At 44.6% G+C, this 26629-nt stretch overlaps 1 protein-coding gene across 1 annotated transcript in view; it reads left to right on the forward strand.

Moving 5' to 3' along the window:
* LOC106576788 (DNA nucleotidylexotransferase) overlaps positions 1 to 26629 on the forward strand; it is a 172898-nt gene that overhangs the window by 132285 nt on the left and 13984 nt on the right. Inside the window, exons 9-10 of the mRNA XM_014154191.2 lie at positions 2942 to 3196; positions 3867 to 3950. Of these exons, the coding sequence (XP_014009666.1) occupies positions 2942 to 3196; positions 3867 to 3950 (339 nt within the window). The remainder of the gene's footprint in view (positions 1 to 2941; positions 3197 to 3866; positions 3951 to 26629) is intronic.

The following is a 26629-nucleotide window of genomic DNA, read 5'->3' on the forward strand; positions in this document are numbered from 1 at the left end:
GCTAGCGCAATGGGGAAGAGGTTGAGGATGAGCTTAAACCGCAAGCTATGGCATCAAGCATTGAGGGTTCAATCCTAGTACAAAAGTTAATCATTTTGTAACTTTTGTTTTTCTGTTTTAGCCCTATCCCAAACCTTAAACCTAACCTTATGTCTCCATTTGCTAAGGATGTTGTGTTGCCTAAAAGAGAACTGCAGCTGATTTTTTTAAAACTTTTACTGACATTGGATGAACACGCACGCACACGCTGACACTCACACACATCCCTCCCCCCACACAAACACACACATACAGACTTTAAAAGATTATTCACTTTAATTTCAGCAATCAGACTGGACCGTTCCGGTAAAGCTCTGAATCAAAGGAAAACACAGTTCAAACACAGCCTGCTAACACACGCTAATCTGGGGTTTGAAGGGAGGGTTTGAAGTCTCTCGCTCTGAGTCAGAGCGAATATGACATTAGATCACAGCAGCCCGTGTCCTGTCATCGCCGTGACCGCCTCTCGCTTTGTCCTCTGGGGCATGTGGCCATGGTGGCAGCCTGCTTGTCAGCTGTTTGTCACACACTTGAAAAGTACGAAACCAAATAAATAATCAAATAAGAAAAAATGCTGACCTTTTAGATCACATTTGACAAACCACAGAATTACATCAATTGCGTTTGTGTTGTTGTTTTTTCTCTCCGAAAGGCACAGCTTAACTTCCTTCAAAGATGAACTCCCTGCAACACGTCCGCCTCTGTAATTCCCTCTGTAAACAGTTATGGTGAAATAAGCTTACTTTGGGATGCTTGCTGACATTACCTGCTGTGTAGGAGATGATTACAGCTCTGCGTTGCGCTAAACAGCCCTCAGCGCTGCTGAGACGGAAACTTTTAAGACGTCCCCTTTTTTAACGGTGGATTTGTGCGTGTGTGGCCGGAGGCTTCATTAAATGAAGGGCCCCCGTGTTCAGACACTTAATGGTCTGTAAAACTGTTGCCTACTCATTAATCCTTTGGCTCAAGGCATCCTTAGTGATTCAAAGCTCAAAAGGAAGGAAATGTACAGCCAGAAAGGGACAGAAATATCTAGTGGTGTATGAATAAGTGGCCTATATTAAAGCATTTTAAAATATGTATGTTTTCTCTTTATCAACCGACTTGTGACAGGAAATTGCCTAGGCTATACATTTTGATGTAAGATTGTTTTTAATCAGTATTTAAGTCATATTACAGCTGCTTTTGCTTCATAATCTATGTGGAATGTAGGTAGTGAGGATGTTTGTAGTGTGAACAATCATGTATTCAGTATGTGAAAGAGTTGGAGGATTTCTAATCTGTTCCTATCCTAGTGGGAAGTGAATGGTTGGTTCTTGGTTCTGACGACAAGCTGATTGGCGCCTGAAGCTAATAAGGGGAGCAGAGGTGTAAGGGACGAGGGGCAGAGCCTCTGCTAAATGACCAAAATGTAAATGTCCCTCCAATGTCATCAGTTAATGACTCAGTCGTCATCTCCTCTCCCAATGCCCTCTGGGAAACGCTGTTTCTTTTTGATGAAGTAGGGCAACGCAGTCAAACAAGTTCGGAAAGTACCGGCTCAGTAGTGTTTGTCTCTTGATTGACCTCAGTGTCTTGGTTGGACAGGAGGAGTGGTTAGAGCTGCACTTTCTCCTGCCATCATTGCTCTTTAAAGGGGCAATCAGCAGTTGCATCCAATAACATGTACCCATTGATTCTTAAAGAATATAGCTTATAAATGCCTCATGAGCTTAGTTCAATTGTCCTTCCCCATCAGAACCCAAAATATAAGATTGTATTACTCTAATGTTTGTAATCAAAGAAAATGTAAACAAACACTACAGCAAGGATATATGCCTCAAAACATGGGTAAACTATAATTTTGATTTCATGGATGGTCAATGCTTGAATTCATAGCTCTGTCTATGAATTTGAGAGTGGTTCAATTTATCCAGCCTCATCCCTCAGCTTTTTACCAAACAAGGGGTGGGGAGGCCGCTTTGTTATTATTTCTACTGCTGATTGCCGTTTTAAGAAGAGCCTGGCAGATTTATGGGCAGCAAGAGGAACACAGCATCCCCACAATTACTGTGGGAGCTGGAATTAAATTGACAATTTGTAATGTTAATCTCCTTAGCGCTCCTGGACTGGGGAAGCTACATAAACCACCCGGGCCAAAGCCCAGAGGAAATCAATCCTCTTCCTGCTACTGCCTACTCGCCACTATCTGTCCCCCATCTCATCTTATCTACTCAGCTCCCGCTCTCCCTTTTCTCTTATCCAACCGTATCTCTCCGTATATATCTCTTTCTTCTCTGTTTTCATCCCCCAACCATCTTTCTTTCTATATCTCCCACTCTCTCTCTCTTTCTCTAGTATCTCACCCAATTCGTTCTCTCTCTCTCTCTCTCTCTCTCTCTCTCTCTCTCTCCTTGTCTACATTACTTTCTTTCTGCTTAAAAGGGATGTCTTACTTGGGAGTGTTTTTATTTTCCATGAAGTGGAACCGTGTGCCAGTGAGTCAGACTGGCCCCCTATTGTTCGGGATTTGGAAGGTTGTTTTTTAGTTGGGATCTCACAGTTGGCTTATTTAACTCAGTGGCAGACCATAAACTGGTGGCAGTTCTAGACATCTGTTTCTAATGGTTCCAGATGTTTCATGTTACTTGGCTTACCTAACAGCCCTGTGATTAAACTTGCTTGATTTTCAGGCAATTTTTACTTTGATATTTGCATAATGATATGCTTCTACTGCGAGGCTATATAGAAATGTGCAAATTCACAACTCAATATTCATAATAAAATACATCAGGCACTGAAGTACAGTAGCAGCATAAAATGTACAATGTCAATATCTATATTACATTTAGAATGTCAATATTTATTTTATTATATAACAGTGCCTCTATGTCCACAATTATTAATATTATCTCCTCACAAGGGCATTCTGCTATACTGTGAGCACCAGGGCTCCACCTTTGACATGAGCAAGCTGCCTAGTCGCAGGTTCGAGGCCATGGACCACTTTGAGAAGTGCTTCCTGATCCTGAGGCTGGAGGAGGGACAGGTGGAGGGGGATGGAGGGCTGCAGAAGGACCCAGGGGAGAGCAGGGGCTGGAGGGCCGTACGGGTGGACCTGGTGGCCCCACCTGTTGACCGCTATGCCTTTGCCCTCCTGGGCTGGACCGGCTCCAGGGTAGGCATGGATTAAATTAATGTGAAATTAATGTGGATGCCAAGACATCCACATTCATTCCTCCATTGACTGAAACCATAACAAAAACAAGCTTGGTGGAGATTTCCTTATTCAATTTTGTTCTGAGGGCAACGATTCACATTTGTTTCTGCTCTCGAGGCAGAGCTGCTCTCAGGACATGTTTGAATAAGGAAAAATACTATTTGAATTTTTTTTTAAATCCAATTCACATAGCGCTCGACAGAGTAGTCAATAACCAAAAAGAAAACATTGATGATGAGAAATACATACATAGCAATGGGAAGTAGGGGTGCTGAGGGTGCTGCATTACCCCCTGAAAAATCTGAATTAAAAACAAATCTACATTTTAAAAAAGTAATAATAAAAATGCAATAGAAATTCACAAAATTAGCGTACTGTTCCTTTTCTAGTCCTGCATGAGTGGACTGATATAGCCGTCTGTAGCGGCTATAAAAATTGCAGCACCCCCACCCCCAAAACATCTTCCCGCAGCTATGAATGAATACATAGCTAAATCCCAGGAACTGATCTAATATGGCAGATGTCTTACTGTTGAGGAATAAAGTAACCCGAGGGTGGCAGAAAAGGGAGATAAATTAAATGAAAAAGGATAAGAAGAGATATGAATTGTGATTACATTCTTCCACAGCAGTTTGAGAGAGATCTGAGGAGGTTTGCCAGCAAGGAGAGGGGGATGTGTCTTGACAACCACGCCCTGTATGACAAAACCAAGGTACTGTGTGTTCCCTCAGATAGAGTGCAACTAATAATACAAGGTGCAACCATTTGTTTTAGACCAGTTCTGTCCCAACCGTGGTGATGCTCAATATCTCTTTGCCATTTTTTAAGTCACCTACTATTGTGCTTTTTGTACACATTTTTGTACACATGCCTTTTGTACTTGCACAACAGTAGCTGTGCCTGTATTTCCGTGTGCTTTTGCAAACATATTGAAAACATATGTGGAAACCAAGCTTGAGCTTATTCTGAGAGTAAACTGAACGAGAGCAGCAACTCCATGAAGTCATTCAAATTTCCCCTCACTTGATCCTGGTAGAAATTATTTAGAGAGAGAGAGAGAGCGAGAGAGTGAGAGAGAGAGAGAGAGAGAGAGAGAGAGAGAGAGAGAGAGAGAGAGAGAGAGAGCAGTCCTTGCACTGCAGAGTACTGAGTAAAAACGTCTATCTGTGGTTTTGTGCAGAGTGCAGTTTCAGGTGGGATTTGCACAAAAGTTTAGCCTCCGCACACAGTGCGTGTTTATGAATTTAGGTGGTGAATTACAGCAAAGCCCTTGTCCTCAAAGGTTATTGGAGGGATTAGGCTTGGGTGTTAGAATGCGTGGGCTGGGGCTACACAGACACATTATCTTAAATTATTTGATGCCTCCTCTGAGTGAGCAGAAACTCGATATTGGCGTGAGGACAAACATTTTTTTGCTCGCTGTGAGGGGCTATGATGCGCCACACACACACACACACGCGCGCACGTACATACGAAGGCACGCACACACAATAAAACACACATGCACAAACACGCGTGCGTACAAATGCACACGCAGACAGATGCATGCATGCACATCAGCAATACATACACACCCATTCTAAAATACACACTAAAACAAGAAGCAATCTAAAATAATCAGCTTTGCCGTTATAAGTGAATAAAATCCATCTTAACAGTTTCATTATAGCTGGTAGAAGCTTGTTAGGTGAAGTCAATTTCACTGGGAAGCACAAGGTTCATTTACACATTTCCAAATGTATTCAATTGCATCTCAGTTTCAGCCAACCGATTGATCTTATATCCGTTTACATCTTGTTAGACTTCAAATCACATTAACCCCTCACTTGCCCACACAGCAAGACCTTATTACACTCACTTTAAGGACAATTTCCCGTTTGTTTGGATTCAAGATGTAATTAGTCCTTTTCTCACAGAGGGTTACTATTATTACTCTGTTACTATTGCACTATAAGCTACATACTACGGTGTGAAGTTGTGGTAGATGCATTTTGAATAAGTGTGCTTCATTTTTCAACCTCTTAAAGGGAAACTTCAAAATGTTTCAACTTCATATTCATATTCATCATCTCCAGCACCACCCCAACATCATCAACCAATTAGTAGACAATTAGAAGGCAATTAGTAGGCAATGCCTACTCATGATTGGTTCAAATCACATGATGCACACAACTGACATCATTGGAAACACTCTCTATATATTTTTTACTACAAAACTTAGAAACCATTTTCACATATGTTGATGTTGGGGGTGGTTCTGGAGATGATGAATATGAAGTTGAAACATTTTGAAGTTTCTCTTTAAGTGGTTGAACAACAAAACACATGTATTCCAAAATATATCTTTCCCTTTAAGGGTCATCCTAAAGCTTACCCTAAAATCCCTCTGAACAAATACAACATAAGACAATGTGTCACAGTCTCAGCTGACAGGTTATGCATACACTTAGCCCTGCTAAAAGCATGGTATCCTGAAGAAATGGATCTCGTCTCATGTACATTTACAGGGCCGGGGGGGCATGGGGACAGGCATCTTGAGGAGTGAGTGGAGCGGGACAGGGGTGCCAGGAGTGTCACTGACCTGTCACCACAACGTTCCCACAACCCCCTCCCTGGGGAACAGAGGGTCGGGACATAAAGAGAGCAGGGTGGCAGCTTTATGACACATATTGTACAGACGCTGCCATCTCGAATGTTGTTTATTCAAACACAAGGACAGAGAGAAGCACACAGGCTGTGCAGTGAACCGTGTGCTGGGAGGATATGAGTGATCCGATCACATACATTTATACTCACAAGGAGATGGTGGGATGGAGTGTATGGTTGAGTTTTCGAGTTTAACGAGGAAAGCGTTGTGAACATTTTGATAAATTTAGATGTTTTTGTTATCTGCATACACGCGCATGTGCACGTATGTATGTATATACACACACACACACACACACACACACACACACACACACACACACACACACACACACACACACACACACACACACACACACACACACACACACACACACACACACACACACACACACCTCACTTATTTAGGCTCACTTTGACACAGACTGCAGTTTCACTGCTAGTTTCAAGGTCGGCAGATCACTTAAAAGGGTATAGCTTCTGACGGAATCATTCAACAGTGTTTTTCAGCTCTCCGCTCCACATTGCAGCCATAATTAAGGTAATGAAGATCAATTAACTGTCTAAGTCACCGTGCTTCCTCCAACTCCATAGATAATTGATCATTCTTTCTGTTCTTCTGTTCGCTCCAGGCAGGGAGGAGTGGTCCCTCTCTGTCCGGCCCTCGTCACTGTTGAAAAGCCCTCATTAATTGGATCAACGTATGGCCGCCACTGCTCAGATAATGGGACTTTTATCTTTGTGGCCGTCCTAATTGACCAATCTTTTCCCAGTGAGTCGGTGCTCTGCATCTGACTTGTGGCAAGACAAAATGGGAGATATGGGAATGGGCTGATTAGGAGGGAGGGGGGGTTTCGGAGCGAGGGGGTTACTTGTCGCCACCCAACCATTGAAGCCCAAGCACGGTCATTTGGAGGACTTTTATCTTGTCATGTGCTTCAAAGAGCCCTCGCTGCATGGATGCACGACTTTCTCTGTCTCACTGTAATATGTAATATGGTTTAAAAAAACATGTCTTAACACACTAATGATCCACTCCCAATTAAGGACGGAGTTCAGGGGAAAAATCTTGAGAATGAGAGTAAATGCCTTTCAAGACAGCTTGTCATAAGGCAGTAGCAATAACTTGCAGTTTGACTTACTATACAAACATCACAGCTTTGGAGTACTACCGTCCTGTGTGGTTCAGTTCGTAGAGCATGGCAATTGCGTCGCCAAGGATTGTGGGTTCGATTCCCACTGGGTCCACTCATACAAAAAATGTATGCACACATGACTGTAATTCATTTTGAATAAAAGTGTCTTCTAAATGGCGTATTATTATACATATTACAGTCATTCTGTACGGTGTCCATATTAGGACAGCGACATACTCCCAAGGCCTCAGATCAGTATAGTAGTACTGCAGCTGTATTTAAAGCGTACATTAGCCTAGTATGTGAGTGAGGGCCTGTGTTCTATGGGAGCGGAGAGCGGGGAGTTGGGGTGAGCGTCTGTCCTCTGCTGTTAGGCTGAAGGTGTGGGATAATTAATATGTGTTGTGGGCTTGATGAATGAGGACAGGTGGAGGATTTCATCAGGCCCAGACTTACTGACCCCCTCCCCGAGCAGGAGGGCTCCATGACCTGTCCAACACCTCCTAAACACAGCCCTCTACTGCATGGTGTACCCTTGAAATTCCCTGCGTGTGGGAGTATGTATGCGTGAGCTAGAGTGCGTATGTGTAAGAAAAGTATGAGTATTTGCTGGTACAAATGCATATGCAAATGTGTTTCTCTACTGTATGTGCTAGTGTGTAAGTATGAATGTATGCTGCATAAGTAATGTATGTGTGATTATTACTATATATCTGTATGTGAGTCTCTTTTTGTGTGTGTGTGTGTGTGTGTGTGTGTGTGTGTGTGTGTGTGTGTGTGTGTGTGTGTGTGTGTGTGTGTGTGTGTGTGTGTGTGTGTGTGTGTGTGTGTGTGTTTGTGCTGTCATGCAGTGTGTATGTGCGTGTGCGTGTGTGTGAAGAAGTATCTCACAGAGGGTAATTACTCAAAGCCAAATGTAACAGTGTGATTAATGATGTGGTGGTCAGGACATTTTGGAGTCTGATATCCTGGCTTTAGCCGTAGCAGTGTGGTGATATGAGAGGAGACATGTATATTCTATCACCTCCTAGGAGTCTCACTATCCACCTCTCCTCTGAAAACAACAGGAACTGGAGCCAAACTGTGCTTTTGAAGTGTCATTGAGTTGGTAGCACAGTGATATATTCTAAGATGAACTTGGCTTTATCAGAATATTTTAACACTATGAAACAATCGCTGTTTTCAAGTGTGGAGCAGGGCAGCTTCTGAGCTCAAAACCTGGTGTACTGCATTTAAGGATAGAGCTGGTTCTGAAACTCAGCACTACATTTTGACTCGCAAATATGCAGAGCTAGTATTTCAATTTACAATTTACCCATTTAATAGACATTGCACACTCTAAAAAGAAAGCGTTTTGGGACCAAAATTCCCCAATGCCACCTCTGTTGTCAGACATTTAGAGGAAATTCTCAACACCACAATCCAATCTTATTCCCTCTCTGTTAACTTCACATCTGTTGCAGTTCGTAACATTCGGTAAAAAAAAAATACAAAAAATACGGAAACACTCTAGTTTACAGTGAGTTGTGTGTAGAGCTGCCTGTCATATTTCAGACGCAGCATGTGGAGTGTTCGCAACTCGTCTTCCTCCCCCTCCCTCCCTCCGTTCTCCCTCCATTCTCAGAGCAGCGGATGTGTGGACAATACCGGGGCAATTGCACTGGGCTTTGGGGAGCTGTGTTTTTTGAATGCTCCCTAGCTGGTGCTGAAAGGCACTGTTTGCAGAGAGGATAAAAACTGCTTGGAAAGAGGTCATTCTCAAAAAGGAGAGTGACGGGAGGAAAGGATCGGGAGGAAGTGCTCTGGGTTTAATGTTGCCTCCCTCAGAGAGTCACAGAGACACATGTGAGGTGTGACAGACAAACATACAGACAGGTGAACAGACAAAGTAGGGTAGTGTCTTTATACATCAGGAGAGGCAGTTTGAGAGTGTTCACATTTTTATAATCTCTCGTGGATAGACTATGTAACAATAAATGGTACCATAGATCAGAGGAAGGTCCTAAAAATTGTAAAAGACTTCTCTGTGCGGCGGAGTACCAGAGCGCCAAGTCTAGGCCCAAAAGGCTTCATAACAGCTAACCAAAGGGATACCCACACCCCTCTTTTACGCTGCTGCTACTCTCTGTTTATTATATTGTCACTAACTCTACCTACATGTACATATTACCTCAATTACCGTGACTAACCGGTGCCACTGCACATTGACAATGTACCGGTACCCCCTGTATATAGCCTCGTTAATGTTTATTTTACTGCTGCTGTTTAATTATTTGTTACTTTTATTTACCTATCTATTTTTTACTGAACACTTTTTATTCTTCTAAACTTTTTCTTCTGAACTTCTGAAACCATTTTTGGTTAAGGGCTTGCAAGTAAGCATTTCACTGTAAGGTCTACACCTGTTGTATTCGGCGCATGTGACAAATAAAATGTGATTTGATTTGATCTGTCAAGAGACTATGGGATGCAACCACTAACGAGCACCAGTAGTTCTTGAGCCTGGGTTTTTCATCACTGGTTATTTGGATGTATTAGCTTTGGGTGAAGGTGGTGCTTGATTTGGCGGGCTGGATTTTCTGGCGTGTTCAGTAGTCATGTCACGTCCTGAACAATATAAGTTGTTATTTTCTATGGTAGAGTGGTCAGGGCGTGACAGGGTATTTTTGTGTTTGTTCTATGTTTTCTATTTCTATGTTGTAGTTCTAGTTTGTCTATTTCTAGGTTGGGGTTTATTGGGTTGACCTTCAATTAGAGGCAGCTGGTCCTCGTTGCCTCTAATTGGAGGTCATATTTAGTAGGGGTGTTTCTCATTGTTGTTTGTGGGTTATTGTGTTTTCCTCTCCGCGTCACGGTTTGTTGCTTTTGTAATTCAAGTTTATTTATGTATGGCATTTAGTTTCACGGTCAATATGTGGAACTACGAAAACGCTGCATCTTGGTCCGCTTCTTCTAACAGCCAAGACAGAATAACCCACCAAAGAAGGTCCAAGCAGCGAAAGAAGGAACAGCAGGAGGAATGGACATGGGAGCAGATTTTGGACGGGGAAGGACCCTGGAGTCAGGCTGGGGAGCATCGCCGACCGAAGGAGGAACTTGAGGCAGCGAAGGCAGAGCGACGATACTACGAGGCGTTATATGCACCGAAAGGCAAGTGCGAGAGGCAGCCCCCCCCAAAAAAATATTGTGGGGGGGGGGGGGCACACGGGGAGGTTTGCTAAGTCAGGATGGAGACCTGAGTCAACTCCCCGTGCTTACCGTGGGGAGCGGGTGACGAGGAAAGCACCGAGCTATGCGGAAATGCGCAATGTATCGCCCATACGCATTCAAAGCTCGGTGCGCTCGGTGCAAGCTCCTCAGTGTTGCCATGCTAGAGTTGGCACTCAGCCAGGAAGGAGTGTGCCTGCTCAGCGCATCTGGCCGCCAGTGCGTCTCCTCGGCCCAGTTTATCCTGCGCCTGCTCTACGCAGGGCAGCCCTCATTCCCCAGCACAGCCCAGTTCGCCCTGTGCCAGCGCTCTGCCCGTGCCGGGCTACAATGACCATCCAGCCAGGACGGGTTGTGCAGGCCGTGCGCTCCAGACCTCCAGTGCGTCTCCAAGACCCAGTGTACCCTGTGCCTGCTCCGCGTACTCTTCCTCCAGTGCGCCACCATAGCCCAGTACGTCCTGTTCCTGCTCCCCGCACTAGCCTGAAGGTGCGTGTTACTAGCCTGGCGCCTCCCATGCCAGTCCCACGTAGCAGCCTTCCAATGCGCATCCATAACCCGGTACAGCCAGTGCCTGCTGTGAGCACTCGGCCCTTAGTGCGTCTCCCCAGTCCGGTGAGACTGATCCCTGCTCCTTGCACTCTTCCTCCAGTGCGCCTCCATAGCCCGGAGCCTCCAGCGACTCTCCTCAGCCCGGAGCCTCCAGCGACGCTCCTCAGCTTTGAGCCTCCAGCGACGCTCCTCAGCCCGGAGCCTCCAGCAACGCTCCTCAGCCCGGAGCCTCCAGCGACGCTCCTCAGCCCTGAGCCTCCAGCGGCGGTCTGCAACCAAGAGCCTTCAGCGGCGGCTTTTAGCCCAGAGTCTTCAGCGGCGGTTGGCGGTACGAAGCCTCCGGCGATGATCCATGGTCTGGTTCCAACGGACATACAGAAGCGGGGGGATCAGTGGGCGGTGGGGGTACTACGCCCGGAACCAGAGCTGCCGCCATAGACATTATTCACCCACCCTACCCTCCCTTTGTGGGTTTTTTTTTGGTGGGGGGGGTTGTTTGTTTTTTGTTTTTTTTGTAGGTGCATTCGGAGTCTGCACCTTTGGGGGGGGGGGGTACTGTCACGTCCTGACCAATATAAGTTGTTATTTTCTATGTTAGAGTGGTCAGGGCGTGACAGGGGGTGTTTTTGTGTTCTATGTTTTCTATTTCTATGTTGTAGTTCTAGTTTGTCTATTTCTAGGTTGGGGTTTATTGGGTTGACCTTCAATTGGAGGCAGCTGGTCCTCGTTGACTCTAATTGGAGGTCATATTTAGTAGGGGTGTTTCTCGTTGTTTGTGGGTTATTGTCTTTTGAGTAGTGTGTTGTCCTCTCTGCGTCACGGTTTGTTGCTTTTGTAATTCAAGTTTATTTATGTATGGCATTTAGTTTCACGGTCAATAAATATGTGGAACTATGAAAACGCTGCATCTTGGTCCGCTTCTTCTAACAGCCGTGACAAGTCAATGTAATGCTGGGAAAAACTTGACGGACCCCTCCTCATACAGCATTGTACATTTTTTAAACATTGAGCAAAAAAAAAAAAATGGAAGTGTGTCGATTTTGTTGATCTACTTTCGATGCAAATCCCCATTTGCTCCTCCATTATATAATAATGGGCATACCACCAATAACAGTGTTCTGGGACAGTAGCCTCTTCGCGAGAAAATATTTACAAGCCCTCTGGTTTACCTGTTTCCGGGAAAATAAAATCCTGTCACCGAAGGCATGTCTATAATCCGGAACGCCTTACCAGTCATCACAGGTTGTAAAATGTGTGAAAAGAAACGTGGGTAATGATTTGCTTTTACTAAATCTACATAACTCATTTATTACACATCTATAAGCATTTCATGAACGTGGTATAACAGGCCTCAAACGCATTATTAAAGGTTGATGAAATATATCCATAGCATATCTATAGCGCATTCATGCTATGCAAGAGCTCATATTTACTGTATGTTGCTGTATGTACATTTATGCTGGAACTAATCTATTAGACAAGAGACAGGAGGTTGGTAAAAAGTTATCTTTTAACTATGTCTAAGCAGGGACAAAAGCTTTCCCGGTCTGCTCACATGGTCAATCACATATTTCCATGTCTTTTACCACTTTCATCAACATCAAATACATAAGTAGGCATAGCCGTTTCTTGGTTAAATTTGTTATTGTTGCACTCAATATTGTGTAACTTGGTGATCACAACGTGTTTGTTTAAATCAGGCTAGAGTAAACAGGATGTGGGCAATGATTTAACTGAGGTGCGTTTTCCAATACACTACTGGTCAAAAGTTTTAGAACACCTGCTCATTCAAGGGTTTTTCTTTATTTTACTATTTTCTACATTGTAGAATAATAGTGAAGACATCAAAACTATGAAATGACACATATGGAATCATGTAGTAACCAAAAAAGCGTTAAACAAATCAAAATATATTTTATATTCTTCAAAGTATCCACCCTTTTCCTTAATGACAGCTTTGCACACTCTTGACATTCTCTCAACCAGCTTCACCTGGAATGCTTTTCCAGCAGTCTTGAAGGAGTTCCCACATATGCTGAGCACTTGTTGGCTGCTTTTCCTTCACTCTGCGGTCTGACTCATCCCAAACCATCTCAATTTGGTTGAGGTCGGGGGATTGTGGAGGCCAGGTCATCTGATGCAGCACTCCATCGCTCTCCTTCTTGGTAAAATATCCCTTACACAGCCTGGAGCTGTGTTGGGTCATTGCCCTGTTGAAAAACAAATGATAGTCCCACTAAGCCCAAACCAGATGGGATGGTGTATCGCTGCAGAATGCTGTGGTAGCCACGCTGGTTAAGTGTGCATTGAATTCTAAATAAATCAGTGTTACAAGCAAAACACCCACACACAATAACACCTCCTCCTCCTTGCTTTACGGTGGGAAATAGACATGCAGAGATCATCCGTTCACCCACACCACGTTTCACAAAGACACGGCAGTTGGAACCAAAAATCTCAAATTTGGACAAATTTCCATTGCTTGTGTTTCTTGGCCCAAGCAAGCCTCTTCTTCTTATTGGTTTCTTTGCAGCAATTCGACCACGAAGGCCTGATTCCCATAGTCTTGAAATGTTCCATATTGACTGACCTTCATGTCTTAAAGTAATGATGGACTGTCGTTTCTCTTTGCTTATTTGAGCTGTTCTTGCCATAATATGGACTTTGTCTTTTACCAAATAGGGCTATCTTCTGTGTACCCCCCCTTGTCACACCCTGATCAGTTTCACCTGTCCTTGTACTTGTCTCCACCCCCTCCACACTACTCCATCTTCCCCATTATCTCCTGTGTATTTATACCTGTGTTCTCTGTTTGTTTGCTGCCAGTTCTTTTTGTTTCATGAAACCTACCAGCGTTTGTTCCCCTGCTTCTGTCTGTTCTTGCTCCTGTTTTCTAGTCCATCACGGGTTTGACCGTTCTGCCTGCCCTGACCCTGAGCCTGCCTGTCGTTCTATACCTTGCCCCACCTCACTGGATTATTGACACCTGCCTGCCCTGACCCTGAGACTGCCTGTCATTCTGGACCTTTTGCACCCTCTCTGGATTACTGACCTCTTCCTGCCTTTGACCACTAATTTGCCTGCCCCTGTACTAGAAATAAACTTTTGTTTCTTCGACACTGTCTGCATCTGGGTCATACCTGAAACCTGATAGTACGAACTGGCTATGACTGACTCAGCAGACTCAGACCAGCTCCACAATGCTGTCTCCCTGCAAGGAGCCACCCTTGGAAAACACAAGGAGTTACTTCAATTTCTTATGGAGGGATTCCATACCGTGACAGAACACCATAACCAAGCATTCGATACCTTGCTGGAGCAATTCCTCAGATTCCCCACCAGGCAGCGGGTCACACCCGTAATCTCCCAGCCTACCCTAGTGTCCTGAGAACCCCGCTTACCTCCTCCGGAGCACTACGCTGGAGATTTCGGAACCTGTCAGGCTTTTCTCTCCCAGTGCTCACTCATTTTCAAGCTGCAGCCTTCTTCGTTTCCCTCGGACTGCTCGAGGATAGCGTACATCATAACGCTGATGTCTGGGAGGGCACTCGCCTTTGGTCACGGCGGTGTGGGAGCAACATTCCGCCGTCTGCCTCAGTCTGGAGGAGTTTGTGGAGAAGGTTCGGAAGGTGTTTGATTCTCTGTTGTCCGGGAGAGAGGCGGCTCGCAAGCTGCTCCAGCTGCGTCAAGATTCCCGTAGTGTGGCAGACTACACGGTGGATTTCAGCACTTTGGCGGCTGAGAGTGCTTGGAACCCGGAAGCGCTGTTCGACATGTTCCTACACGGAGTATCGGAGAAAGTAAAGGATGAGCTTGCAGCCTGAGAACTACCAACAGATCTCAACTCGCTCATTGCCTTGACCATTCAGATCAATGGGCAACTAGGGGAACTAAGGAAGGAGAGGAGATTCGATTTCACTCACCCGTCCAAGGATTCCACCTCGCCTCCGAGGTATGCCGGAAGTCCCCGACAGCTCCGTTGCCGAGAGAACCCGATGCTACCCGTGTTCCCCTGAGAGCCTCTGAAGACAGCTGATTCACCTCTTCCCGAGCCCATGCAACTAGTCAGAGCTAGGCTGTCTCCAGCTGAATGGCTATACTGGCTTCACGCTAAGAGCTGCCTGTATTGCGGGACTACTGGTAATTTTGTCTCTACCAGTCCACTAAAAGACCAGACTCACCGGTAGGAGGGAGTACTCTGGTGGGCCATACGGAGAACTTTTCTTCTCCCCTTACTTGCATCCCTTTTCATGCCATGTTGCTGTGGGGGAACCAGTCGAAATCTCTCCGGGTACTTATCAACTCTGGCGCCAACGAGAGCTTTATGGATGCTTCCGAGTTGGGTATACCCACTCAGCCCCTCTCTATTCCCATGGACGTTAGAGCACTGGACGGGCGCTCTATAGACCGGGTCACCCACAATACCACCCCCATCAACCTACATGTGTCAGGGTACCACAGCGAGACGATCTAGTTCCTGCTCATTAAGTCTCCTCAGGTTCCCGTGGTATTGGGATTCTCCTGGCTCCAATGACACAATCCCCTCATTGACTGGTCTGCCAGTGCCATCATGGGCTGGAGCACGTTCTGCCACGCCCATTGCCTGAAGTCAGTACAGCCTTCCCCGGGACGTGTTCCTCGGGGCTCGGAAGTTGCCCCGGACCTCTCCACCATTCCCGAGGAGTACCAGAACCTCAGGGAGGTGTTCAGTAAGGCCCTGCCCACTTCGCTGCCGCAGCACCAACCATATGACTGCGGGATTTACCTTCTCCCAGACACCACTCCGCCCCGGGGATGACTGTACTCTCTGTCGGGTCTGGAGACCAAGGCTATGGAGACCTACATTGAGCACTCCCTAGCTGCAGGGTTCATCCGTCCTTCTGCCTCCCCCACCGGAGCAGGGTTCTTCTTAGTGGAGAAGGACAAAATCCTGGGCCTGTGCAACGACTACCGGGGTCTTAACGACATCATGGTGAAGAACCGGTATCAGCTACTTCTCATCTCCTTGGGCTTTGAGCCGCTCCAGGGGGCCACCGTGTTCTCCAAGCTGGACCTATGGAACACCTACCACCTGGTGCGGATTTGGGAAGGGGACGAGTGGAAGACTGCATTCAACACGTCCAGTGGTCGCTACAAGTATCTGGTCATGTCATTTGGCCTTACCAACGCCCCTACTGTGTTCCAGGCTCTGGTTAATGACGTTCTCCATGACATGTTGAACCGGTTCGTCTTCGTCTACCTTGATGACATCCTTGTCTTCTCCTGCTCCACCCAAGAACACGTGATCCACGTCCGACAGGTTCTCCAAAGCCTCCTGGAGATCCAGCTTTTTGTAAAACCAGAGAAGTGCGAATTCCATCGCTCCACCATCCCCTTTCTGGGTTACATCATCGCTGCAGGGAGTATACAGATGGATCCTGGGAAGGTGAGAGTGGTGGTATATTGGCCACAGCCTACGTCCAGAGTGCAGCTGCAACGTTTCCTGGGTTTGCTAACTTTTATCGCCGCTTTATCCGGGGCTACAGCACCCTGGCTTCCCCCCTGTCTCCACTCACCTCTCCCCAGCTGCTGACAGGGCATTCCGGGATCTCAAACAGCATTTATAAAGCATGTATAAACATGCCTCAATTATCAAACAAATACAGACACAACACAGAATAGGAACATTTTATCTACATTTTCCAGATGTAGCATAAAAAACAATTGCTGAGGACATCACCAAAGAATCCTACTATTGACATTTTTCTGTTTGACTTTTCTTGAATAGATTTACACAAATATTCACATTCAAAGCTTTAAATTAAATTCCACATTTCAGACTCATACATATAGTATTGGCGCCGGAGGGGATGGCTGCCATTTGTGCTATTTTGTGTTTTTTATTTTGTACATAATGTTGCTGCTACCGTCTCTTATGACCGAAAAGTGCCTCTGGATATTAGAATAGCGATTACTCACCTCGAATTGGACGAAGATTTTTTGATTTAATGAGTCTGACATGCCAACAGACATGGCACCTCTGCTTCTAGCTCCTAAGCAACTTTGCAGTATTTTTCTTTTTTAAAGCCGTATTATTTCTTACATTATTAGCCCACAAGTTTTTTGTGTTATTACATACAGCCGGAAATAACTTTTGGATATCAGAGTGGTGTTAACTCACCAGCATTACGACCAGGAATATGACTTTCCCAAATTGGATCCTTTGTTTATACCCCACAGGGCAATTGAACTTATCCCAGAGGCTGCTCCAAGTCGCCGCTGGCGGAGAAGAGGTATTCGGGGTGGACTTCTAGTCCGACTCAGGAGGTGGGCACACCATCCACCACTTCCGAGTATATTACTCACTAATATTCAGTGTTGGACAATAAAGTAGACGAGCTAAGGGCGAGGATCTCCTTCGAGAAAGACATCAAGGACTGTAACATACTCTGTTTCATGGAATCATGGCTCTCTTGGGAAATACTTTCCCCGTCCATACAGCCAGCTGGGTTCTCAGAGCACACAGGAATAAAGAACTCTCCGGGAATAAGATAGGCGTGGGTGTATGCTTCATGATTAACTACTCATGGTGTGATTGTGATAACATACAGAAAGTCATTTTGTTCACCCGACCTAGAGTACCTCACAATCAAATGCCGACCGTATTACTTCCCAAGAGAATTCTCTTTGGTTATAGTCACAGCCGTGTATATTCTCCTCAAGCCGATACCATGACGGCCCTCAAGGAACTACACTGGACTGTATTTAACTGGAAACTACATATCCCAAGGCCACATTTATTGTAGCTGCGTATTTTAAATGAGCAAATTTGAGGAAGAAGCTAACGAAGTTCTATAAAACATTGACTGTAGTACTCGTTTAAGGAAAATACTAGATCACTGCTACTCACCTTTTTGAGAGGCGAACAAGGCCCTCCCCCGCCCTCCCTTCGGCAAATCAGATCACGACTCCATTTTGCTCTTCCCTTCCTATAGGCAGACACTCAAACAGGAAGAACCTGTGCTAAGGTCTATTCAACGCTGGTCTGACCAATTGGAATACATGCTTCAGGATTGTTTTGATCACATGGACTGGGATATGTTCCGGGTAGCCTCTGAGAATAAAATTGATTTTTACACTGGCATGGTGACTGAGTTCCTCAAGAAGTGTATAGGGGATGTTGTTCCAACGGCGACTATTTAAACCTACCCAAATCATAAACCGACGATAGATGGCAGCATTCGCACAAAACTGAAAGTGTGAACCACCGCATTTAACCATGGCAAGGTGACTGGGAATATGGTAAAATACAAATAGTGTGGGTATTCCCTCCATAAGGCAATCAAATAGGCAAACGTCAGTACAGAGACAAAGTGGAGTTGCAATTCAACGGCTCAGACACGAGGCGCATGTGGCAAGGTCTACAGACAATCACGGATTACAAAGGGAAAACCAGCCACGTCGCGGACACCGACGTCTTGCTCCCAGACAAGCTAATCACCTTCTTAGGCCACTTTGAGGATAACACAGTGCCACCGACGCGGCCTGCTCCCAAAGACTGTGGGTTCTCGTTCTCCATGGCCGACGTGAGTAAGACATTTAAGCGTGTTAAAACAGTTTCATTAACTTTTAATAATGGACCTGTTATAACACATTCATGAAATACTTATAGGCGTGTAAAGAATGAATTATGGATATGTAGTCAAAGTAAATTGTTACTGAAACCTGTGTTAAATCCAACTTTTCCTGAGCTCACCGAATTAACTCCATACATCCCTAAAGGTGCGAAGCCATCTGTGAGCTCGTAATCTCGATGGACAACTACTACGTAGTGTAGAGACTAAGGAGTGAGCTTCGTAAAAATGTGGATTGCAACTTTTATTTCACAGTGGTTCACACATGTTACAATACGTGCTGACTGGTAAGACATTCTGGATTACAAATACAAATATACTGACACCCTAAAACATTTCAGAAATGTTTCCCTATTTCTTTTCCCTATTTCTTTTAACATAAATGAAGATGAAACAAAAATGGTCTCCACACGTTGTTATTGGATTGTCATATTTGTGTTTTTTTGGACTTAAGTTCCAATGTTAATTAAGAAAATTCAAATGAATGGCATGGACACAATTATTGGGACCTAGGAGCTACTACTTGGTTAAACAGCCTTTCGCGAAGATTACTCCAAAAATAAGCTTTTTGTAGCCGTCAGCTTCTTGGCACCCAGGAGCTTGTTGCACCTTTCACTGGCAATTTGTCCCACACTTCAGCTGCACACTACTCCAATTCTTCAAAGTTTGAGGGGTGCCTTCCAACATCTGCTGTTTTCAGATCTCACCATAGGTTTCTGATGGGATTCAGATCTGTACTCATTGCTTGCCACTCTAGAACAGTCTTCAACCATTCCTGGGATCTTTTGACATGTGTTTGGGTTGTTGTCCTGCTGGAAGACCCACAACCTTCAACAGAGACAAAGTTTTTGGACACTGTGTTGAACATTGCACTCCAAAACATCTTGATAATCAGCTGATTTCATTATATCTTGCACATGTTCAAGAAAAAGGCACCTCAGGGTTTTGTGGTATATGACCAATATACCAAGGCTGTGTCCAGGCACTCTGCTTCACATTGTGCATAAGAACAACCCTTAGCCGTGGTATATTGGCCAAAACACCACACCCCTAGGGCCTTATTGCTTAAATATACAATGGCTAAGGGTTGTTCTAAAGCACATACTTTATACCACAAACCCTGAAGTGCATTATTGCTATTATAAACTGTCTGTATACACACACACACACACACACACACACACACACACACACACACACACACACACACACACACACACACACACACACACACACACACACACACACACACACACACACACACAGACAACTTCATCTCTTATAGTCCACTTAGGCCGTCTGGTCTTCAGCACTGATTGATTCTTATTTGCTGCCTTCTGAATTCAACCTGAGTGCAGCTGCTGTAATCAGGGCCTACTCTTCTGGCTTGGACCAGACCAGCCTTTATGGCACAGTCAGTTTATTTGGCTGCAGCCCTGCAACAGGTCTGTCTCTCTGCTTACAGCCTGGGTTATGTTCATTCAGCCTGGTCTCATAGATTAGATGTAACATAGTAAACGTAAATCCAGGGCACTCAAATTAGTATGATGTATTATGTTTGGTATGGTTACATAAGACAGATGGCTAAGGCAAAATGCTGAAGTAGGGTGGTTGGTTGGGCGTTTAACACAAACGTCTAGCAACCCAAAGGTTGCGAGTTTTAATTTCGTTATGGACCATTTTAGCAAATTCAACTACTTACTACTTTTTTAAACTTTGCAACTACTTAGCATGTTTGCTAACCCTTCCCCTTCCCCTAACCTTAAAACGCTTTTAGCTAACCCTTCCCCTAACCCTAACCTTAACCATTTAACCTAACTCCTAAACATAACCATAACCTAGCTAAAGTTAGCCAGCTAGCTAACGTTAGGCACCTAGCTAGAATTAATGACATATTATACATTTTGCAGGTTCGTAACATATTGTACGTTTTGCAAATTCGTAACATATAATACAAATTGTAATTCGTGACATCATACGAAATGGGTGATGGACATCCACAAATTAATACATACCATACAAAACGTAACATATCATACTAAATGAAGTATCTCGGATTTACATACAGAATAATATGAAGTGCTCTGAGACCAGCTTGATGTGCCTGGACTGTGCCTAGAAATGCTCATTTTTGATTTCCGTTTTGAAATGTTTTCTGTTGCGTGACCTAATGAATACAACCCAGATTAAAACGCTCTCATTCACTCTCCTTGGCCAGGAGAAACTGGCCGCTCTGGATAACAAAGACCAAGAGGCAGTTTACCTTAAAACCTTTAACCTTGTACAATATTCTGGCCGTCAAGAGCAGTTCAAGGACTGTCATTTGACATTTTCTTTGGTTTATCACTGGGTGTTGACGTTAAGAACAGGTCTGAAAGCTCTGGCTTTGAGAGGGCAGAGTGTCAGGTATTAGTGGACATGGTATGACACTAGGTTGATATACATAATGAAGCTCACATTTTCTGTAGATTTAGTTTCAAATGTGGCAATATACTTCACCTAAGTCCTTCAAGCATTTAAAATGTAGATAAAGTTACTGCAAGCAAACTCAATGAAAGCATATAAAAACTCGAGCCAGCGTTTGGACTAAAATTTTCCATGACTATATATAGTCTGCCAATTTCCATTGGGAGGAGATTGTCATGCTTTTTACACAGAGATCTCTTCAAAGCCAACCCTTCACAATACCTCTCAATCTCCCTCTCCTTGAACATGGAGCCTTTTCTCTCCATCCACCAAAGAAATCCCACCCCCAGTGACAGGGGAACAATGCAAATATGGACTCTCATTTCAGGCTACAATTGCCGTGTGATTGGGTCATTTTCCATGGAGGTCAGAGACACAATTAAGGCTGGTGTAATAGGAGTGATAGGGGAGAGTCAGGGAGAGAGAGCTACAGCGAAATTGATGGTGTGCAATGAGAGAGTGACAGGAGCAGGGTGTTGAACTGTTGGCCTGTGGTGGTAGATTACTGAGACTACTGAGTCTCCGTGTGGGCAAAGTGCTGAAAGCAGGTGGTGGTGATGATGCTGGCAGCACTGATTTATCAGGAAGTGGTATGTGTATGTGTGCTTGCGTGTGTTCGTGTGTGCGTGTATGACTGTACGTTTTTTCTGGGTTGAGATCTCACTTTTACTGAAAGATCAGAAGCCACAGGTATACAGTGTCCATGTTAAATATGTTATAACAATAATAATAAATGAATAATGTTATACATTGAACTTTATTAAACCATTAACATATTAAGTTGATATTTAACTTCCAGATCTGTACAGATGGTTCCTGGTAAGGCCACATTAAGCAATGTATGTTGTGTGATCATATTCTATGGAGGGACCTTACACTGAGTTTGCAAAGCATTAGGAACACCTTCCTAATATTGAGTTCCACCCCCTTTTGTCCTCAGAACAGCCTCAATTCGTCAGGGCAGCCTAGATTCGTGACAAGGTGTCGAAAGCGTTCCACGGGGATGCTGGCCCATGTCGACTCCAATGCTGTCCAGAGTTGTGTCAACTTGGCTGGATGTCCTTTGGGTGGTGGACCATTCTTGATACACAGTGATACACATGACAAAACCCAGCAGCGTTGCAGTTCTTGACAGACTCAAACCGGTACGCTTGGCACCATCTACCATACCCCTTTCAAAAGGCACTTAAATATTTTGTCTTGCACATTCACCTTCTGAATGGCACACATTCACAATCCATGTCTCTATTGTCTCAAGGCTTAACAATCCTATAACCTGTCTCCTGCCCTTCATCTACACTGATTGAAGTGGATTTAACAGGTGACATTAATAAAGGATCATAGCTTTCACCTGGATTCACTTGGTCAGTCTATGTCAGGGAAAGAGCAGGTGTTCCTAGTGTTTTGTACACTCAGTGTATGTTAGTCAAAATGAATTATTCTGAAGGTCAATGCCTTTGAGGGAAGCAATGAAACTGAGATTGAGCTATGGATGGAGAGGTCAAGAAACCTTGTGAGAGAAAAGAGAGAACAGAGACATCGAGACAGAGGGAGAGAAAACATTGATTAAAACAGTCCCCACACGAGGGTGAATAATACCATGTGAATAATACCAAAGTTTCTCTCACATCCTCTCTCTGCCACTCCTCTCAACATCGTCCCTTATTTCCTCACCTCTACCTCTCTTCCCTTCCTCCCTTCCTCCCACACAAGGCCCATTACCAGTCTTTCCTGGGAGAGAAAACGAGTGGTATTTATAGATCTGCCAATGTTTTTTCTGTCAAAAAATGGAATTCAATGCCAAGCTATTATCCTTGAATCCACAACCTACAATCTATTCTTATGGAATCATAAAGAGAAGACATTAGTTCCGAACTCAGAAGATTTCAGTTGAGAATAGGAGGGGGAGGATGAGAGAGACGGGGGAAGGAAGGGGGTAACGATAGGAGTGCGGTGTCGTCGCTCGGGCTAACTCTAGAGACGGATCTTGCTCCATTATTGATGAAAGTGAATGGCAGAGGTTTTCACTCTGGCTCTGATGTTGGGTCTATCTGCCTGTCATATAACATGAATTGACATGGCCCTTGCGGTAACACAGGCACCATCCATCCGTAGCTCGTATTTCCTGCTATCGTGTGCTATTCCTGCAACCATGACATGACCATTTACTGTGACTACAGTAAAAAACTAGAGGCAACAATGACCGCATGTGTGTGTATGAGAGAGTTAAAGGTAGCATGCCCACTAGCTTAATATTTTGTTACTGCAACATTAACTGTTCCAATACAATAGCCATACACATTCAAATCAGTTACATATCTTAACTCGTTAAAAGATGAAAACACAGTTAAAAATAAAAAATCCAAATAGCTCATATTTTGCAGATGCTTTTTTCATTAATCAGAATCTTCCTAGTGCTGATACAGCAGCATTGGATCACAATGCAGGAAGAAGTAAATTGGTCATGCAAAACCATCCCCTTTTGAAGAAACCAATTAATTATTTACAGGCTTCAGTAGAGCAGAGAAACTTAATTTATTGTTATCATTAAAGGAGCGTTCTGGTTGGGTCCGTACAAGAGAGAGCCGGGCAAAAGGCTCATTAGTTAGCCGAGAACTTCATAACACTGCAGCAGTTTAGAATACTTCCTAGAACTTCATGGATATTTCCTAACTTCAGCATTCTATTGTTACTGCATTGGAATACATTGGAAAATAAAGCCTAATCAACAATACCAATTGACAATATGGATTTACTGTATGAGGGAACTCTGAAACTCTCCAACTTGACAGTGTCATATAAATCAGGTATAATCAAGGAACGGCTGTGGAGTTCTATGGAAATAATCCATGATGCAAGGGGTGTGATACAGACTTGAGGTGCAGTTTTCATCTCATACTGACATCTGTTGTCTATAGCCCAAATCATACAGGTAGATTTTTTTTATACACGTGTCAACCAGCGTGCTAACACGGGAAATAGAATGCATGGGAGAGAATCAGGAAAAATGGAAGGGCCGCGAGCATCAACGGCGTCTTGAGCGTATAGCGCGTTAAATTAGGCAGCAAGTGTCACGCCCTGATCTGTTTCACCTGTCCTTGTGCTTGTCTCCACCCTCCTCCAGGTGTCACCCATCTTCCCCATTATCCCCTGGGTACTTATACCTCTGTTCTCTGTTTGTCTGTTGCCAGTTCGTCTTGTTTGTCATGTCATTCAGCATTTTGTCTCAGCTCCTGCTTTTCCCCAGTCTCTCTTTTTCTCGCTCTCCTGGTTATGACCTTTGCCTGTCCTGACTCTGAGCCGGCCTGCCTGACCACCCTGCCTGCCCCTGACCCTGAGCCTGCCTGCTGTCCTGACTCTGAGCCGGCCTGCCTGACCACCGTGCCTGCCCCTGACCCTGAGCCTGCCTGCTGTCCTGTGCCTTTGCCACTACTCTGGATTATTGACTCCCGCCTGCCTTGACCTGTCGTTTGCCTGCCCCTGTTGCTGTAATAAACATTGTTACTTCAACACAGTCTGCATTTGGGTCTTACCTGAAACATGATAGCAAGTTTATTTTGCTCATGTTTATGCATAGAATTTTTGGTACAGTGCACTGAGAAATTGTTAGAAAAATAACTTTTGTGCATTGTTACCTCTGGAATTTTTTTATTTTGTTAAGTTTAACTGCAAGCCAATATTATGTATAGGATAGTGCTTTAATAAAAACTAGAAACAATACTAGAATGCAACAACATTCAACTGGGTTGTGTTTCAGAAACATATATAAATATAAATAAATAAATAAATAAATAAATAAAAAATATATATATATATATATATATATATATATATTTATTTATTTATTTATATTTATATATGTGTGTATATATATATATATATATATATATATATATATATATGTGTGTATATATATATATACATTTTATTTGTACATTTTATTTAACCTTTATTTAACTTGGCAAGTCAGTAAAGAATAAATTCTTATTTACAGTGATGGCCTACGCCAGCCAAACCCAGACAACGCTGGGCCAATTGTGCTCCGCACTATGGGACTCCCAATCACTGCCGGATGTGATACAGCCTGGATTCAAAAGAGGGTGTCTGTAGTGATGCGTCTAGCACTGAGATGCAGTGCCTTAGACCGCTACGCCACTCGGGAGCCCTGGTTCGATTCCATACATGTCACGTTGTCAATAGAATTTCTTGACAGTATCGCCGTTTTTGCTTACAGACGATTTGATTACTACAGTTCAAACAGAGTGCATGGTTAATGAGTGCCTTGGTTCAAATTAATCTATCTGGTCTAGAGATTGAGTGGGTCATTTGTAGAAAGCAAATTAGAGGATTTTTTATGATTTTCCCTACCTTGCTAAAGTTTAAAAAAATATTAGTCTGTATAGGTTATGGTTGATCTGACAAATAGGCTACCTGTTTGAAAACAATACTCTTGCACACGCAAATTCATGCCGTTGACGAACGTCCCTCCATGTGATTTGGGCTTATGTTGGTCAAATGACAGTCATGTGTTATGTAGGCCTTATGACTTAGGGTGGAAGAACGTGTTACAGAGGAAAGAAATAGAGCATTCTGCTTAATAGTGTCACGTCCTGACCAGTAAAAGGGGTTATGTCATTGTAGTTTGGTCAGGGCGTGGCAGGGGGTGTTTGTTTTGTGTGTTTCGGTGTTTTTGGTTTAGGTTCTATGTTTTCTATTTCTATGTTTATATCTAGTTTTCTGTTTCTATGTTGGGTTTTTGGCAATGACCTCCAATTAGAGGCAGCTGGTTGTCGTTGTCTCTAATTGAAGGCCATATTTAGTTGTGTTTGTTTCACTTGTGTTTTGTGGGTGGTTGTTTTCCTGTATAGCCTGTGTTGCCTTTTGTTGTTTCGTAGTTTGGTTTATTTTGTTTAAGTGTTATCATCAAATAAATTAAGTATGAGCACTTTACCCGCTGCGCCTTGGTCCTATCCTTACGACGCCTATGACAGAACCACCCCCCAAACAAGGACCAAGCAGCGGGGATTGAAGCACCGAGGAGAAGGATGGACGTGGGAGGCAGAACGACGTTTCTGGGAGATGAAATTAAGGGAGCTACATGAGGCCGAGAGGCATTCCCCCCACACGGGGAGTTTGGCAGAGTCAGAGTGGAGACCTGAGCCAACTCCCCGTGCTTATTATGGGGAGTGACGGATCAAGCAAGCACCTTGTTACGCAGAAATGCGCACGGTTTCGCCCATACGCACGCACAGTCCGGGGCGGCCAGTAAGGGCTCCGCAGCGTTGCCAGGCGAGAGTTGGCCGGCAGCCAGGAAGAAGTGTGCCGGCACAACGGATCTGGTCTCCAGTGCGTCTCCTCGGCCCAGTTTACCTTGCGCCTGCTCTACGCACAGCAGCCCTCATTCCCCAGCACAGCCCAGTTCGCCCTGTGCCAGCGCTCCGCCCGTGCCGGGCTACAGTGACCATCCAGCCAGGACGGGTTGTGCAGGCCGTGAGCTCCAGACCTCCAGTGCGTCTCCACGGCCCAGTGTGCCCAGTGCCCGCTCTGCGCACCCAATCTCCTGTAAGTCTCCCCAGTCCGGGGAGACCAGTTCCAGCTCCACGCAGGAGGCCTCCAGCGATACTCCTCAGCCCTGAGCCTCCAGCGACGCTCCTCAGCCCTGAGCCTCCAGCGACGCTCCTCAGCCCTGAGCCTCCAGCGACGCTCCTCAGCCCTGAGCCTCCAGCGACGCTCCTCAGCCCTGAGCCTCCAGCGACGCTGCCCACCAGGGG

Source organism: Salmo salar, chromosome ssa18 (assembly GCF_905237065.1).
Source record: "Salmo salar chromosome ssa18, Ssal_v3.1, whole genome shotgun sequence".
NCBI lineage: Eukaryota > Metazoa > Chordata > Actinopteri > Salmoniformes > Salmonidae > Salmo > Salmo salar.